Genomic DNA, 16,599 nt, shown 5'->3' on the forward strand with positions numbered 1-16,599 from the left:
CAATTGGGGTTAAGTGACTTGCCCAAGGTCACACAGCTAGTAAGTATGTCAAGTGTCTGAGGCAAGATTTGAACTCCTGGAGTCCTCCTGACTCCAGTGATCGTGCTCTACTCACTGTGCCACCTAACTGCCCCAAAAGAATATATTCTACTAAAGATGAAGGTGTGCAATTAAGGACCTGTAAGATATACACAGAATATATGGAAAATATATGAACAGGAAAGGCTCAGGGAATCAATCAGTTTCCTATAGAGAATGGGGTTTGAACTGACCCTTAAAAGAAACCAGGGAAACCAAGAGGCAGAGGTGAAGAGACAGAGCGTTCCAGGCATGGGTGACAGGTTGGAACAGAAGTGTAGACCTTTTGAAGAGTGGATGAAGGACCTGGGACTAAATAGAGGTGATGTCTGAGGCAGGACATAATAGTCTTCAGGTATACGCAAGATATTATTGGGATTGTGTTTAAATCTGCAAGACAGAGTAAGAGGAAAAGGATTTAGATGTAGCAAGAGAGCTGGATTTAGATACTAGAAATAATTTCCTAAATAGAAGGCTTCTGAGACATTAGTAGACTTCGAGAGCTTGTTAATCATAGGATTGAGTTATCATCCTATAATAATGTCACCTTCACAGAATCTTTGTAGCCATTTATTTTGTGGTTCTGTAGGCATCAATAGAGGAATTATCTGAATATTGTGATGTTGGCACACTTTTAGGGAAAAATCAAAATGCAAATATTTGTATTGATTTTATAATTACAGGAATAAGCTCCTATTCTCTACCTCTCCAGCTCTGTTTTAGAGTCAGTTACCCCTTGCTCCCTTCTGACTGAGTCTTTTTTTTCTCTATCCACAGGTGACTTGTATATAGGAGGAGTTGCCAAAGAAATGTACAAATCATTGCCAAAATTAGTCCATGCCAAGGAAGGTTTTCAAGGATGTCTGGCATCAGTGGATTTAAATGGACGGCTCCCTGACCTCATCTCTGATGCTCTTTTTTGCAATGGACAGATAGAAAGAGGATGTGAAGGTATGACATCTCCAGTTTCACACAGTAGAAATTTCTGTTGTAATATTGGAAACACGTACAAAAATTACTAGCCAGGAAAATGTCTTTGCACATGCTGCCCCTTCACTTTCTCCTCTCACTAAAAAAATGGCATGCAGGAAACCTTTAGTATTTTTTTTTACTTTTCTTCTCATTATATCAACTTTGACTTTCCTTTGACTTTTTGGAATCCTGATAGAAATTCTTATGCCTCGTTAGGAATTATGTATTTGCACATATTGTTAGTTTCCATTATTATGCTTTCTGTAAAGAGTGATTTTTAAAGTTCATCTAATTATTGCTATCTTTCTCTTATAACGCACCTAACTTTAGCATAGCAAATCGTTGCCTCTGAGGAGGAAAAAAATAACAAAAACGTATATTTACATTTGGACTCATAAATCAGCCTGAGCATATTATTTTAAATACCCCTTCAAATAGAGCAAAGTTAGAAAATATCTTCTGTCTCTAAAGGACATTTGACTATATGAGCATTTTCTCTTAATATTGTCAATAGTGGCTGCTATATGTCCCATTTGCTCTATGTATACTTCCTGAATTAATCCGAAGTGATATGCAGTTTAAAAGTGTCCTCAAGCACATCTAGATCTGAATCTTTTTTTGTACACTCCAGCAGAATATGATCTTGTAGCGTACTTTTTTTTAATCCTGCCTTTATTTCAGAGTTGTTTTTTTTTCAGTTCCACACATCAGATTATTTTAACCAATTCTCCCTCCATAAATGTAATTTATTCATTTATCCTGCAGTTAGCTGCTCTGATTTACTATATTTGCTGCTGCTCTTCATTTGATTTTGGAGGCACTTTTGAATTTTTAGTCTCTTACAAGGAAAGTTCACGCTAAGGGAAAAATAAAAAGAATCTTTATCCTTAAATCCTTGAGTGTATTTCTCTACTCTCTTTTACTCAACCAAAACATTGGCTGTTTCACACACGGCAACTTGAAAACAAGATAGAATTGCTCTTGGCCATTACTTATGGTTTAATTACTAGATACAGAATTACCTTGGGTTTAATTGCTAGACTCAGAGTTACTTTGCTTTGTGAAATCCAGGGATTCCAAAAGAGCTGTTTCTATTTTAAATAAAATCTCATTTTCAACACACTGGTAAGTCTATTTAGAGAAAACCTGTAATTAGTTATGTGTGTTTGTGTGTATGTGTGTGACATGAATAATGATAATTAATTTATATGCTTTATAATTTCAATTGTTTACATATCAAGTTTTACCAAACCAGATACACATATGTTTTTTTTCTACTTTTAATGTACTAACAGAGAGAGGAGAAAAAAACTGTCTCCTTCAAATGAATAAACTCCTTTGATTAAATGCATAGAATATGAGGCACCAAGGAAATGATCTAGAGCTGGGGGACACAATTCATAAAATTGAATGGAAGACATAATTCAAAAAAATGGGAAAACTATTCAAAAACAAAACTAATGGAGAACTTACAGTGATTTAAAGACAGAATTCTGCCAGCAGTTTTAAAATAGCCTCTTGCCCTAGAGACAGGAGAGGGAAGAATTGAGAGAGATATTTTATCCCCTCATTACTTAACAGGGTAAGAGCTTCTTGGTGAAATGATTTTATAATAGTTATATTATTTATACTATTTGCCAGAATGGTATAATGTGTAACCTAGTTCAGAGGACTTGTTATATAGTCTCATTAACTTTGCCTATTAATCATTTTTAGCAATGGAATGGCATATGGCATTGTCTCCCTACCCCCCACCAGATTGGTCTTTTTGAGATTCAGACATCTGGCCAAATCAAATCCTTTTCACATATAGTATAGGGCATCAGTCTCTACTTTTGCCTTTCTGATATTCCTTTGATATCTGGCCAAAACACATCCCTTTGACCCTTACTTTTTCTCCAATTTTCTCATGCCCAAACCCTTCTTTACTCATAGTATTTCAAAGCTTTGATTTCTCAACCTCTATCCTTCCCTGATGATTTTCTTCCCATTTGTAGGTTAACAGCTTTGCAGCACAATTCAGGGTTAATTCTATGCTCTAGGATTATTAGAAATAACATCAGCTGTACCTGCTACAAACATAACCAAAGAAATAAGCATTATGTTTTTTTTTCTATTTCCTAATCAAATTCTAGACCCTAAAGAAATGAGCTCTCTAAACATTCCTTTAACATTCAGTCTCTTGGAAATTCATATCTCCAAACCAAATTGGCATCACTCATCTTCCAAATTGCCTGGAAAATTGTAAACTTGATATAATCAGTATAAAAGCTTATCCTGATTCTATATCTGCCTCGCCTACCAAGAACATTTTTCCCTCAGTCTGTCTAGTGATGGAAACATTTCCCAGACTCCCATTCAACAGTCACTGGTCTCCAATCATGGGAAACCCACTTAGGGATGATTCACTAATACCATTCTCATGTTCCAGCCTTGCTAGAGAAGGTCATACCAATTTCAAACTGATCTTCCTTTGCCTATGAGAGAAGATAGTGTTAGATAATTATAAGTCACGACCAGTTTCAATCTGATTTTATATCTACCAATATGCAGTTTTTACATATAGTGAGGGAACAAATCTTCCTTATTTCTCCACAACAAAAACTGTCTTTCATTTGCCTTCCTTACTTTGTCATCTTTTCCCCTGACATATCTATATGCTTAAAACAAAAGTCCTTGTGACTTGCCGTCTCAGTTCAATTCAGTGATAAAATAAGTGGGGCATTATGTAAGGAAAGTGTAAATAAATTCAGGGATAGGTCAGGTGCAAAAACCTGTACATGTTTACATGGTGCTTCTCGAAAATGTTTGAGAAGATGAATAGGATGAAAAATGTGTCTTGTCAGACACTGGGTTGTATTATCTGTAATACTTGAGATCAAATAACAAAATGTTTAAAATGGTTCTTTTTCCCCCAAATCTAAATTAAGCAGAATCATCCATTGGTGTGCCCCTAACCTTTCATATCTTAGATGCCATTATGTTTGTTTGATACAGCTGAAGGATTAATTTTAACACTAAGAGATGAAAATTTGGATTGTACTTTGTCAGCAGCTTTGCATTCATTTATCAAAAATAATACGTGCAACAACCTTGAAATTCTTCTTAGATCTCAGAATTCTTAGTCTTGCCTTTATTGCCAGCTGAAGAGCAACATGTAGAGTCCCTGTGTGAATCAGGAACTGTATAGAAATGTGACTTTTCCTCTACTATCTAGTTCTTTGGTTATTCTGGTAGTTAATAATCGATCTTTTAAATATTGCTCTAAGACTTGCAAATAATGTTATCCTCAGTCTGTTTCTCAATAATAGCTTTACATAAAGCAATTCATCCTCACAGTCTCAAAAAACTAAGCCACTTATAAGTGGCTCTCTGTTCCTTTTGATTTTTTAATATAAACCTGAGCAAAACTATATTAATGTAAGTTTCTTAGATCCTTTACCTATACAATAGGGATCATAATGTACTACAATTCATTAATTTGCTACCTACTGAATCAAAATTTGGGTATATTAAAATGCAAAAATGAGCCAGAATTTCCCTTTGCACTACATATAAAAAATCAGTCTGCTGAGTAAATTAATATTATAGTATTATAGATAAGATCTTAAGGGGGGTGTTTGTGTAGTACAGTTAAGAAGATAATGGTTGTAATGGAATATTATTGTGCTATAAGAAATGACAAGCAGGATGATTTCAGAAAAACCTGGAAAAATTTACAGAAACTGATGCATAGTGAAGTAAACAGAACTGGGAGAACACTATACACAGTAACAGCAATATTGTTTGATGGAGAAATGTGAATGAGTTACCTATTCTTGGCAATACAATGATCCAAGACAATCCCAAAGGACTAATGATGAAGCCTACTGTCTACCTCAGGAGAAAGAACTGATATTGACTGAATACAGACTGAAGCATGCTGTTTTTCACTTTCTTTTATTTTTTCCTTTTATTTGAGTCTTCTTGTACAAAATGACTACTGTGGAAATGTTTTACATAATTGCACATGTGTAACCTATATCTGATTGCTTACTCTCTAAGAGAGAGGCAGGGGAGTAAGGAATAGAATTTGGAACTCAAAACTTTAAAAAAATGTCAAAAGACTTTTTAAAAAGAAGATGAGGATAAATAATTTTCTAGTCCTTAAGAGAAAACTATCTACATACAAGTACATATTACTCTAATTCCAAATAATTCATTAAAACTGGTCCCCAAAGAATAATTACTTATAACATGTCATTGGCCTAGTTTCTATTACTTTTCATACTTGAGAGTCATTCAACTATGTTTGTTTAAAACTACTTTATAATATGTGTTTTTCATTAGTTAAGAAGACTATTTCCTTCCCTACTTAGTCTAAAATTAGTAAACTTTAGTAATATTAATAATTAACAAAGTAGCTAAAATAATAAAAAACATAAATATTTTTGACAAATTTGAAATTACCATGGATATCCTTAAGGCTTATACAGATCACAGAAGCTACTTCTGATCAGCCCAAGTAACAAATTGTCTAATGAAATCCTGCAAATATGTTTACTCCATAAGGGACCAAATGGCATTATTTTCCTCCTGACCCATACACACAATTAATCTACCTCCTCCTATAAAGCATAGTCATTTTTTGCATTTGGTAAAACACTCTTATTAATGGAGTCCATTTGGCAGTGAGTAGTTTACATGACATGTTTAAAACTTAAATGCAAATGCAAGATAAAAGAGATAGTGGAAAAAGATGGGAAGGGGTAATTGGCCCATTAATGACCATAGAACGTACTGTATCTGAAAATGACAAATGAAGCAGCCCCTCCAAACAAGCAAGGCAGTCATTCCGGTAATGCATTCATATCACTCCAAAAGGGGAAAAATCCTTTTAATTTTCCTTCATTACATGTCATCAGCTCAATTAACCATTATATTTGTAGTAAAATACTGGCAAATTACTGCTTTCTCACTCTGGCTTGCCTTAAGATTGATGGCTGTTAGTATTAATTTGTTTGCTTTTGATGTCATTTCTTCCCCTTTTATAGCAGCATGCATTGGACTATGAATGTTCTCTCTGTTTGCTCCCATTTCAGTATTGCTTACTAACATTTAATATATTTTGCTTTTTTTTTAATTTTGCTGACAAAGTTGCATTGATGAAAGCTGACTTGCAAGGTAGATAGCCCTGTGTGTATCAAAATGAGACTGAAACCCCACAATGCACAGTGGGAACCCAACGCAAACTGTTTTTGAATTTCTGTATTAGAACATGTTGTTTGGGTTCAGATTTCCTTCCCTGCCCCCATACATAATGTACTACATGAAGCCTGCTTTTGCAGCATAATTTGCATAAAGGCTTTCAGTCTTGAATATGTTTGTACAGTGACTGCCCTAGTGCTTTGATCATACTTATTAGTTTTTTGTTTGTTTTTCAGTGATCTAGTTATGATTCTTTAGAAATAGTCTAGCTTTGTTTTTCATTTGTATGTCATTTGGGGGCATGCCAGGTCATTATTACTGAGATTTTCAATTTTTGTTAATTGCATGTTATCATTAAAGCATGTGAGTTGATACTTGCCAACATACCTGCTGAAAAAAACAAAACAAAACAAAACAGTGTCATGGTGCTAGACCATTTTTGCAGGGTAACTCCTGGAATCTCAGCAACTTGTTTTTGCATCACTTTCTTCCATTATTTTCCCAATCTTTATCTCAATTTCATGAAGTTTTAATACCCATTTTCATGATGCCACTATTCATTCATGAGGATGCAGCTAGAGGAAATTAATATGTTTTCTGAAAACCAAAATACTTTATAGAACCAGCTGATGGTATAATGAGATTACCTGCTGCTACAATGAGAATAGCCAAGGTGCTCTTGAATTAACTGCTTGCTTCCTTTTAATCAATGATGTTCATGAACTGCGTGGTATTCTGGGAACTGCAGAAAGCTTTGGCAAGGCAGCTCCTTGGTTCCTAAGTCAACAGTGGGAAGGACAACTTTTAAAACCAGTTTGTTCATGCAACTTGAGGTGTTGGCAACTACTATATGTGATCTAGCTCATGTGCAAAGATCAACCAAGAGGGACAGTTGTTGCTGGTAAAAAGTGCAAGTTTCCTCTGAATTTTCTTACAGGGCCCAGTACCACTTGCCAAGAGGACTCCTGTTCCAACCAAGGTGTATGCTTGCAACAGTGGGATGGATTCAGCTGTGACTGCAGCATGACCTCTTTCAGTGGCCCGCTATGCAATGACCGTGAGTACCTTGCCAGCTCTCATTCTCCTGAGATGTGTGTATATATACATGTGTGTATATATAATATATATGTGTATACATTGTGTTATGTTATGAACCAAGGTTGTTGATTTCTAAATGCTGTGTGGGGTAAAAAGAGGCTTCGATTTTCTTTGCTGTTTGTGTGCATTCCTAATGAAATGATAGTAACCTTGTTCAAAAGAGCTTTTTTTTCTCCTTTCCTAAATATGACAATTTCTTTTTCTGATTTTAAAAGAACCTTCAAATTGCATTACATTAAGTGATATTTAATTTCATAACATTATATCCTGAGGCCTGTAATTTCAGTGAACAGTTGACAGGCCCCATTATTTCTCTCTCTACATTTCTTTAGGCACTTCCCTCCCTCTCTCTGTATAAACAGACTCTTCTATATTCCATCCTCCAAGTTCTTTATCCTAAGTTTCAACCAAGTACTGGATTTAATCCCCCTTAGGACCAGGGAAGTCTGCATATAACCAAAGCACATTCTATAATAGTAGTCCAGCTTTTTTCACTGAGTCAAGACTCTAGGACAGCAAACATGTTTAAGGGAAAAAATTTAACTGGTTTATATTGATGCAATGGATAGTGTTTCTTAGGGAAAGGATGAATTCTGCCTTATGGAATGTTTTGTTGAATTATTTCACTCAAACCATTATCTTTTACAGTTTTAAGATATATTTTCTAGGTTGACATATATAGGTTGACTGTAAATGAGATCCTACCATGCCTGATATCTAATACCCCCTAATATCTTTATAGGCAAGATTAGGGGTTAGGTGAAAGAAGGTAGGAAATTGGGCATCAAATTTGGAATCAATTCTGGCATGTAGACTAGATAACTGGAGGCCTTCAATTCCTTTGAGGTTAGGCCCCTTTGGATGTTTGTATCCAAACAAAGTGAAACAGATAATTTGCCATATTTTCTGGGAATATGCCCCATTATATATTTGCACAGTATATCCCCCCATTTTCAAAATACCTGATTATTATTGGGAAATATACTTTTTATCTCTGGAACATTTAAAATAAGTTGCAAACTTTGTCAGTAAACTTGATCTGCATTTTCTTATGTCATGTAAGAAAGGAGATGTTTATGAAATTTGGGGAGCTTTAGGATACTATTTGTTATGCTCAAGTCATATCTTGAAAGTCTCAAAACATCATGTGGCTTCTAAAGCAGTTCGGCTTAGGATCATACTGTAAGCCTTGTGGACATTTGGTTTGCTTGGCATCATTCAGTCAATGAATCAATACTTGCTGAATATTTACTGCATTCAAGGTACTGAGGACACAGTGACATATAAGAATTAACCTCTCCCCTCAAGAGGTTTACAAACTAGTCTGGAAAAATGTCTGAGAAGATCCTATAGTTAAAGATAACTAAAATAAGCATCTGTTTAAGAAGGGCCATAAAACTGTATATATTGTATGATTTGAGAAGATTGAGATACCACCATGAAATGGAATGGAAGGGGTGGCTTCAGAAATAAGAGAGATATTGGAAAGAAGGAATTTCTATGTTTATTTGAGACTAAGAGACAGGGTGGCATCATGAATATGAAACGAACATCACATTCAGGAAGATCTAGATTCAAATCTGTCTCCAAGACACAGCCTATTTGATCTTGGACAAGGTACTTAATTTCTCAATGCTCTAAGCAGCAGGGACTCTTAGACTTTTTGTATCATGTATCCTTTGACATTCTGGTAAAGCCTATGGACCCCTTCTCAGAATAATGTTTATTGCCCACATTCATATTTGAAGGACATGCCAAATTTCCATTAGAAGTTGGTGAAAATAATGAGATAATTTTTTTCTCATCAAAGTCCATGGACCCTTCGAAATCTATCCATGGGTTTCTTAGAGTACCATGGACCCCAACTTAAGAACACCTGCTCTGAAGCCATAAATTGCTGAGAAAGTGCTAACCTACATTGGTGGAAGGAGATCCTTCACCTAGAAATTCTCTATATGATAAAATCACCAGTCCTGTCTCTATCTGTATATTTGAGGCTATGTCTATCTATCTATATTATATACACAATGGTAAGACCTGTTATGCTTCAAGCATTTTGTTAACTTGAACAGCCTTGGAGTAACTAAATGACAGCTACATTGGACCAATCTTCAAATACCTGTAAATCATGCTTCCTACAAACAAATCACTGCTAATTGGCTCAGATGAAAGTTACACTCCCTATAGTTCTCTGATGGTTCTGTCATTTTTAGAGAAGGGCAGAACAAGTTTTCAATAAAAAGCAACCTAGTAATGGAATATACAGTCAAGTTATAATTTACTCTATGAAATAACTTTGCTCCTGGAGTGGTGTATGTTTGAGCTGAGTTGTGTAAAGCAATCAGGGTCATTGTTTAAAATAATATTGTGTTGTTTTAATTAAGATAAAATAAAAAGCCCTAATGCATCTGTTTTGAAAATAATTTTTAACATATTAAGATTATTTTTATGTCATTCTAGTGATTACAAAGAATTGATATCTGTTTCTAGTTAATCATTTGTTGCAACTTATTATTCCCTGCTGCAAAAATTGATCTAAAGCTCTATAAATATAGTAGATATTGGGTAAAATACTTTTTAAACTGATAAATCAGTAGATTAATCCTCAAAAAATCTCAGTGGTAATCTACTTTTCTCTGACCCAGAACAATTGACAATCACTATCATGACATTGGCAGCTCCATATTTTCATTCCCTCTCTCAGGGAAAGAGACCTAACCTTGGTTTCAAGAACAGATAAATATTTGAATAGCTCATCATTTAATTCATGACCAATGTTGCTCCTGCACATGTAGTTTTGATGGATTTATCTGTTATGTAGTTAACAATGCTTTTCACATGTAAATACTTTTCATTTCGCTACAGAATAAACTCCCCAAAATGTTGCCTAATATACCTTCCTGATTTATAGAAGGAGCTAAAATGTGATTATGTCATGTTGTTCTTGTTTATGCATTAGATAAAAATGTAAGAATTTTGCTTGTTACATATATCTATTATCCTTTTCTCTAAGAAGCATCATGATGCAATCCTAAGTAGCAAAGTTCGTATTTGGTTCATTTGTAGAAAAAAATGGTTTGGGTGTTACTTTGGAAAGATAAGGATGGTGATGACAATGATAGGGCTGCTGTTTGGTTTTTGCTTGTAAATAGAGAAAATGTCATTCAATAATTGTGCCTCCTGATAATCCTGTTGCACAAAGCAGCACTAAAAATGACTTTGGAGGACTCTTACAGCACATAAGATCTGATTAAATCATTTTTTCTAGTGGATTTTGTGGAAGCCTGTAATTTCAACTTGGTTTGAAGAATGGGGTGTTAGCGATGAGAATTAGTTTGGTATAAACCAATATTTTACAACAAAGCCTTCTTTTTTAAAAAAAACATCCAAATGTTTCATTTTCCTCAGGCAAATACTGTAAAATAATGACAATTACTTTGGCTATGTGTTACTTACATGGTAGGAACAGAATAGAGCATTTTCATCATTTTAGGGTAATCAAAATATGACTTCTTTCTATTTTCTCAACCTTTTTTAGAATTTACATAAATATTCAAATTGTTGCTGAAATTTTAGATAACTCCCTTTCTACATTGAAGCTGACGTTTTCACTGTGTCAGTAAGGTGGCCCTAATTTCAATGAGCTTTTCATCTCTAACCTTTGTGTTTATCACTGCATATTGTACCTTCAGGCTTCTGGTTGTATGGCAAACAATAGAAAGAAATGGACTTAAAAAACAAGTTCAAATGCCTTTTCAAATATCTCTAAGGTACCTTTCAGTTCTAAATTCTAGCATTTACTATGATCCAATATACAAATCTTTGAAAAGTTGTCTCTTCAGTTCAATACACGATTGGACTTTTAAGAAATTGAGTTTGCTTAAACACAAACAAAAAATTGTTATAGAAAACTGTATTACTTATAAGTATGTTATTTTATTATTATTACTGAATAATACCATCTAATCAATTTTTAAAACTCCCCCAAGAGGAGGTTGTACTTCAAAAGTGTTTATGTATAGCAGAATTTCTGAAAAAGTCATTTGAATTGCCTAACTATTCACAGTTATCAACTATATTTTACTTTTAATACCATACTTGCAATATTGTACTTACTTATCTCAAACAAATCATTTAGTTTCCATTCCCATGGGCAATTCGCTAGTTTAAACCTTCATTAACACTCACACTGACCATGGTGATAGCAACTTAGGGTGTCCAGGCTCTTCCCACACCAATCTATTCTATACACAGCTGCCAAACTGATATTCCTGAAAGCGTATCTCTATTTCACGCTCCCTTCTCGGAAACTTTCAATGGATCTCAAATTTCTTCCAAATAAATTCCAGACTAATTAGTGTAATTGTGATGTCATTGGTCCTCTTCAAGGACAAACAATAACAACATTGTGCAATCCCAATTCACTCTTCTAGCCTAATTCTGTGCTAATCCCATGCATGTTTACAAGTCCCAAAGACTGGATTAATCTATACTGAACTTACTTGACATATATTGTTCTCTTTGTCAACAAAGCTTTCTTCTTATCCTTATCTGCTAGGATCCTATGCATCTAAAACAATTAACATCATGTAAACAAAAAGATCAAAAAGTCATTTATTTCTTTCAACAGCAGTTTTCAAATTATAGCACCAATTTCTATTAAAATCATTGAAATAATAATAAATCAATTAGGGAAGAGCTAAACAAGGTATGGCTATAATTGTCATAAAATACTGTGGTGCTATAAGGAAACCTAGGAAACCTAGGAAGACTTGCATGAACTGATACAAAATGAAGGGAGCAGAACTAGGAAAACTTTGTGCACAGTAATGACAATGTTGTAATAATAATAATCAACTATGAAAGACTTAGCTACTTTTATCAATACAAAATCCATGACAATTTCAAAGGACTGGCAATGAAAAAGGCTAAACACTTCCAGAGAGAGAACTGATGAACTCTGAATGCAGATTGAAGAATATATCTTTTTTCACTTTTTTTTGCTTTTTTCATAACATTGATAATGTAGAAGTGTGTTTTGCATGACTTCATATATACGTAGGTATATTTATTGTGCTCTTGATGGGTAAGGGTGAAGGGCATCATTTGGAATTGAAAACAAAAATTGACAAAAAGTTAAAAAATAAAAACCCGTGCCATCAGTGTTTACAATGAATAAACACAAGATGTTTTTCTAGCACAAAAAGATGTATAGCCAGGTGTCCCCTCTTTTTATGAGTTTGACATGGTTCTTTATAGGAAAAAAGGAGTGAGGGAGACGAATAATTCATTGTTCATACTTGGGCCATAATAATATAATCAAAATGACAATGCTATCCAAAGTAATTTTCAGATTTATTATTATTCCAATCAAATTGCAAAGAGGATACTTTTCAGAACTAGATAATAAAATTCATTTAGATAAACAGAAAGGTTTAGAACTTCAAGGAAAATAATGAGAAATACAAATGATGGGGGTATTGCATTAACGTGCAGGATACTATATTACATAGCAGTTTTGAAAATACGCAGTACCAGTTTTTTTTTTAAAAAGTGGGTCAATAAAATAAATGATGAATAAACAGAAGCTAAAAAAATAGTAGACTAGGTATTTGATGAAGCCATGAATATACATTATGTAAGCAAGGATTCCATTCAGATAAAGACTTCTTGGAAAGCAGCTTTGTCAGCAATTAGGTTTAGAACAGCATCTTATGCGATATAACACAATAAACTCAAAGTGGATGCACGACTTACATGTAAAACATTAGAAAATTAGAAAAAAATTAGACAAAAGTCTGTTCAAGTTCCTTGCACAACTATGGATACAGCAAGACTTTTTAACCAAATAAGAGATAGAGGAGATTATAAAGGACAAAACAGACACCAACAACAAAATTAAAATGTTTTTGTATAACATAAATGCATCTAGAATTAGAAGATCAATAGAATGGAAGCTTATTTGAATCAAATAATCACTACTAAAAGTCTTACTATATATTTAAAATAATTAGGCAATAGAAATAAGTATATAAACAGCAAGAATGTTTGCCCAATAGATAAAATGTGAACTTTTTTTCAAAAGAGTCATGAAGTATAAATTTTCACATGAAAATGAACTCAAAATCATTTGTCATAATAGAAATACAAAATTAAAACAACTCCTAGGTTTTACTGCACTGTGAAAATTGGCAAAGATGACAAGAAATGGAAATCAACGTCATAAGGGCTATTGAAATATGGACATGCTGATGTGCTGTTGATGGAGCTGTGAAGTGGTGCATTCATTCAGAATATCAATTTGGAATAAGGCATACAATAAATAAACATTTATTAAGTGTCAGACACTGTGCTAAGCAGCAGGGATACAAGAAAAAGCAAAAGACAGTCCATTCTGTCTAGGACCTCATTGTGTAATGGTGGAGACAGCATGCAAACAATCACATAGAAACACAACATATACATAGTACAAGTTGGAAGTAATCAACAGAAGGATGATGGTACTATTAAAGGGGATCAAGAAATTCTTCTTGTAGAAGATGGGATTTTCACTGGGATTTGAAGTAAACCAGGGAAGTCAGGAGGTGGAGACAAGGAGAGAGAGCATCCCTGGCATGGAGGACAGTCATTGAAAATTCATGGAGTCAGGAGATGGACTGTCTTGTTAAGAGAACATCAAAGAGGCTATTGTCATGGGATGGCAGAGTGAGTGAGGGATTATAAGACAGAAGAAGACAAAAATGGTGGAGGGGAGGAGTGCCAAACAGAGGAATTTATATTTGATACTGGAGGTGATAGGAAGCCACTGGGGTTTATTTCTTGGCAGTGATAGTGTGACGTGGTCAAATTTGCACTTTAGAATGGACTGGAGTGGGGAAAGACTTGTGGCAGGCAGATCCACCAAGAGGCTATTGCAGTAGTCTAGGCATGAGGTAATGAAGGTTTGTACTAAAGTGGTGGCAGTGTCAGAGGGAAAGGGGGGGCATATAAGTGATGCTGAAAAGGTACAACGGACAGGCTTTGGCAATAAATTCAACATAAGTGAGGGGAGGTGAGAGAGAGAGTGATAGTTCCAAGATGACACCTAGGCTGTAAGCCTGGGTGAATGGGAGGAAAGTAGTACCCTCACTAATAATTAGAAAGTTAGGGTGGTTGGGGGTGGGGTGGGGAACATAATGAGTTCATTTTGGTATATGTTGAGATGAAGATGTCTGCAGGACTTCTAATTTGAGGTGCCAATAGGAAACTAGAGATGTGAGATAAGAGGTCAGCTGGAAAATTAAGGCTCAATGAGTAAACCTGAGAATCATCAGCAGAGAGATGAAAATTGAATCTATGGGAGCTCATGAGATCACCAAGTGAAATAGTATAGAGGGAGAAGAGAAGATCACCCAGGAATCCCAAAAGAGAAGTGACTTAACCATCCATACCTTTGATCCAATGACCCAACTATCCTCCTATTGCAAGGAAGGCAAAGTCAGAAATATAATTTCGACATGTATTAAAATTTTAATAAAAGCATTTTTGTGGTAGCAAAGACCTGTACCAAATTGGGGAATGGCTTGAAACTCTGGTATATGAATGTGATACAGTGTTGTGAAATAAAAATGGGAAGATTTGTAGGAAGTGATACAAAGAAAAATATGCAGAACAAGGATAAAATACATGACTACAAGAGTATCAAAAAAACTCAAGGCCAAAGGTTGGGAAAATGAGGACGGAATATATATTTTATACATTATCACACATGATTATAATATTGGATGTTTTGGCTTTTTTTTTTCTTTTCATAAGGGAGGATTGAATTCAGAAGAGGTTAAAATAATGCTGATGTAAAGCAAAATGTCTATTTTTAAAAATCATATGCTTCTTTCAAAGTACCAAAAAAGGAAGGGATTATAAAAGCTGGATGAGTCCTAGACCTTTGAGCTGCCAAAGTCATTTTTGTTTGGTGGGGTTGGGGAGAGTGTGAAACAGGGAAATTGAGTCCCTTTTTTGACATGATAAGGTCTTTTTTTCTTGGGAGAGAACTTATGTTCTGGCCCAGAGCAAAAAAAGTTGATGGCAGCCTGCTCAAGCCTTGCTCTAGATTTAAAACAGATTCATTGGAGGAAATCTAAGGTTTTGTTTTAGATTACCCAGTGAAGTTTACCAAAATAAGGAAAAAGACAGGGAACCAGGACAGATACCTGATAGTATAGTGCCTGGTACTCCCTTTGTGCTTTATCTAAGGTAGCATATCCAAAGATGAGGAATCCCAATTCTGAAATTTGTATTCTAAGTTAAATAGTTTGTCTACTTTATTGATGAAATTGGTCCTCATGAGAACTGTCATGTCAAAAAAGTTGATTGAACTTGAAATGTTGTTAAATGTCGCAAATAACTCTCTTTTTTATTGCTAAGGCAAATTATAATCCACATCAGGTTACCCAAACTAACAGTGCTTTTCAATAATCTAATTAACCCATACTAACAAACAGGATTGTAAAGGTGCAAGACCCATGTGTCACATCATTTGTCCTATTATTTATTTTATTATTCCTGTTAAAATAACTACCCCCTCCCTAATCTATTTTTGCCTGAAGCAAACAGTGTGTGACATTAGGTAACATATGTGTCTGAATTAATTTTATTCTGATGTGCTAAAGATTTCTAATGAGCTTAGCAATTCAACAAATAATTAGGTTAAGAAGAAAATGTCAACATGAGCACAATCTCAGAATTTGTTGGTCATTGTTGGGCATTAGTCTGTTCGTGGACATAAGCTATTGACTTTGTGTCATATAATAGTCTATCTGCTATATTGTAGAATAAAATTGTGGCATTCAGTCTATACACACACAAGTACACAGATACCACACTGTCACTATATTGTATTATACATGAATCCTTTTTCGTAAGTTTATATACTTTCACCCCACAGTCCACAACTATAATATAACCATATTAGTGAGCATAATGTCATGTTTGTGAAGATGAATATGGCTATGATGGCATGGGAAATAGCGAACATAATAACATTGTCACATTACATTAGTATAGAAATGTTCTGTGCCAAATTATAGTTGAGCTTCAATAGTGTCTGTTACCATAGGGGAATAATATATCATAGTACTGCTTTTATAAGGCTGTAGCTTAGTATGGTGTAGGCACTTCCACAAAGACACTATTTTTGGAGTTTATAAACTTTGCCAAAGAAATTGCTTCTAGTAGAAACTTGGTATGTTTTTCTCTTTGATGTTCAGAGATTTTCACTGAAACAGG

At 34.6% G+C, this 16,599-nt stretch overlaps 1 protein-coding gene across 8 annotated transcripts in view; it reads left to right on the forward strand.

Moving 5' to 3' along the window:
* Window positions 1-16,599, forward strand: part of NRXN1 (neurexin 1) — a 1,448,730-nt gene that overhangs the window by 723,835 nt on the left and 708,296 nt on the right. For 7 of the 8 annotated variants that reach the window (XM_036751793.1, XM_036751799.1, XM_036751795.1 and 4 more), the window contains 2 exons: window positions 856-1,029; window positions 7,175-7,294. In XM_036751793.1, coding sequence (XP_036607688.1) covers window positions 856-1,029; window positions 7,175-7,294 — 294 coding nt within the window. Of the gene's footprint in view, window positions 1-855; window positions 1,030-6,186; window positions 6,214-7,174; window positions 7,295-16,599 lie in introns of all 8 variants that reach the window. The other variant, XM_036751791.1, reaches the window with a different exon arrangement.

Source organism: Trichosurus vulpecula, chromosome 3 (genome assembly GCF_011100635.1).
Source record: "Trichosurus vulpecula isolate mTriVul1 chromosome 3, mTriVul1.pri, whole genome shotgun sequence".
NCBI classification, from domain to species: domain Eukaryota; kingdom Metazoa; phylum Chordata; class Mammalia; order Diprotodontia; family Phalangeridae; genus Trichosurus; species Trichosurus vulpecula.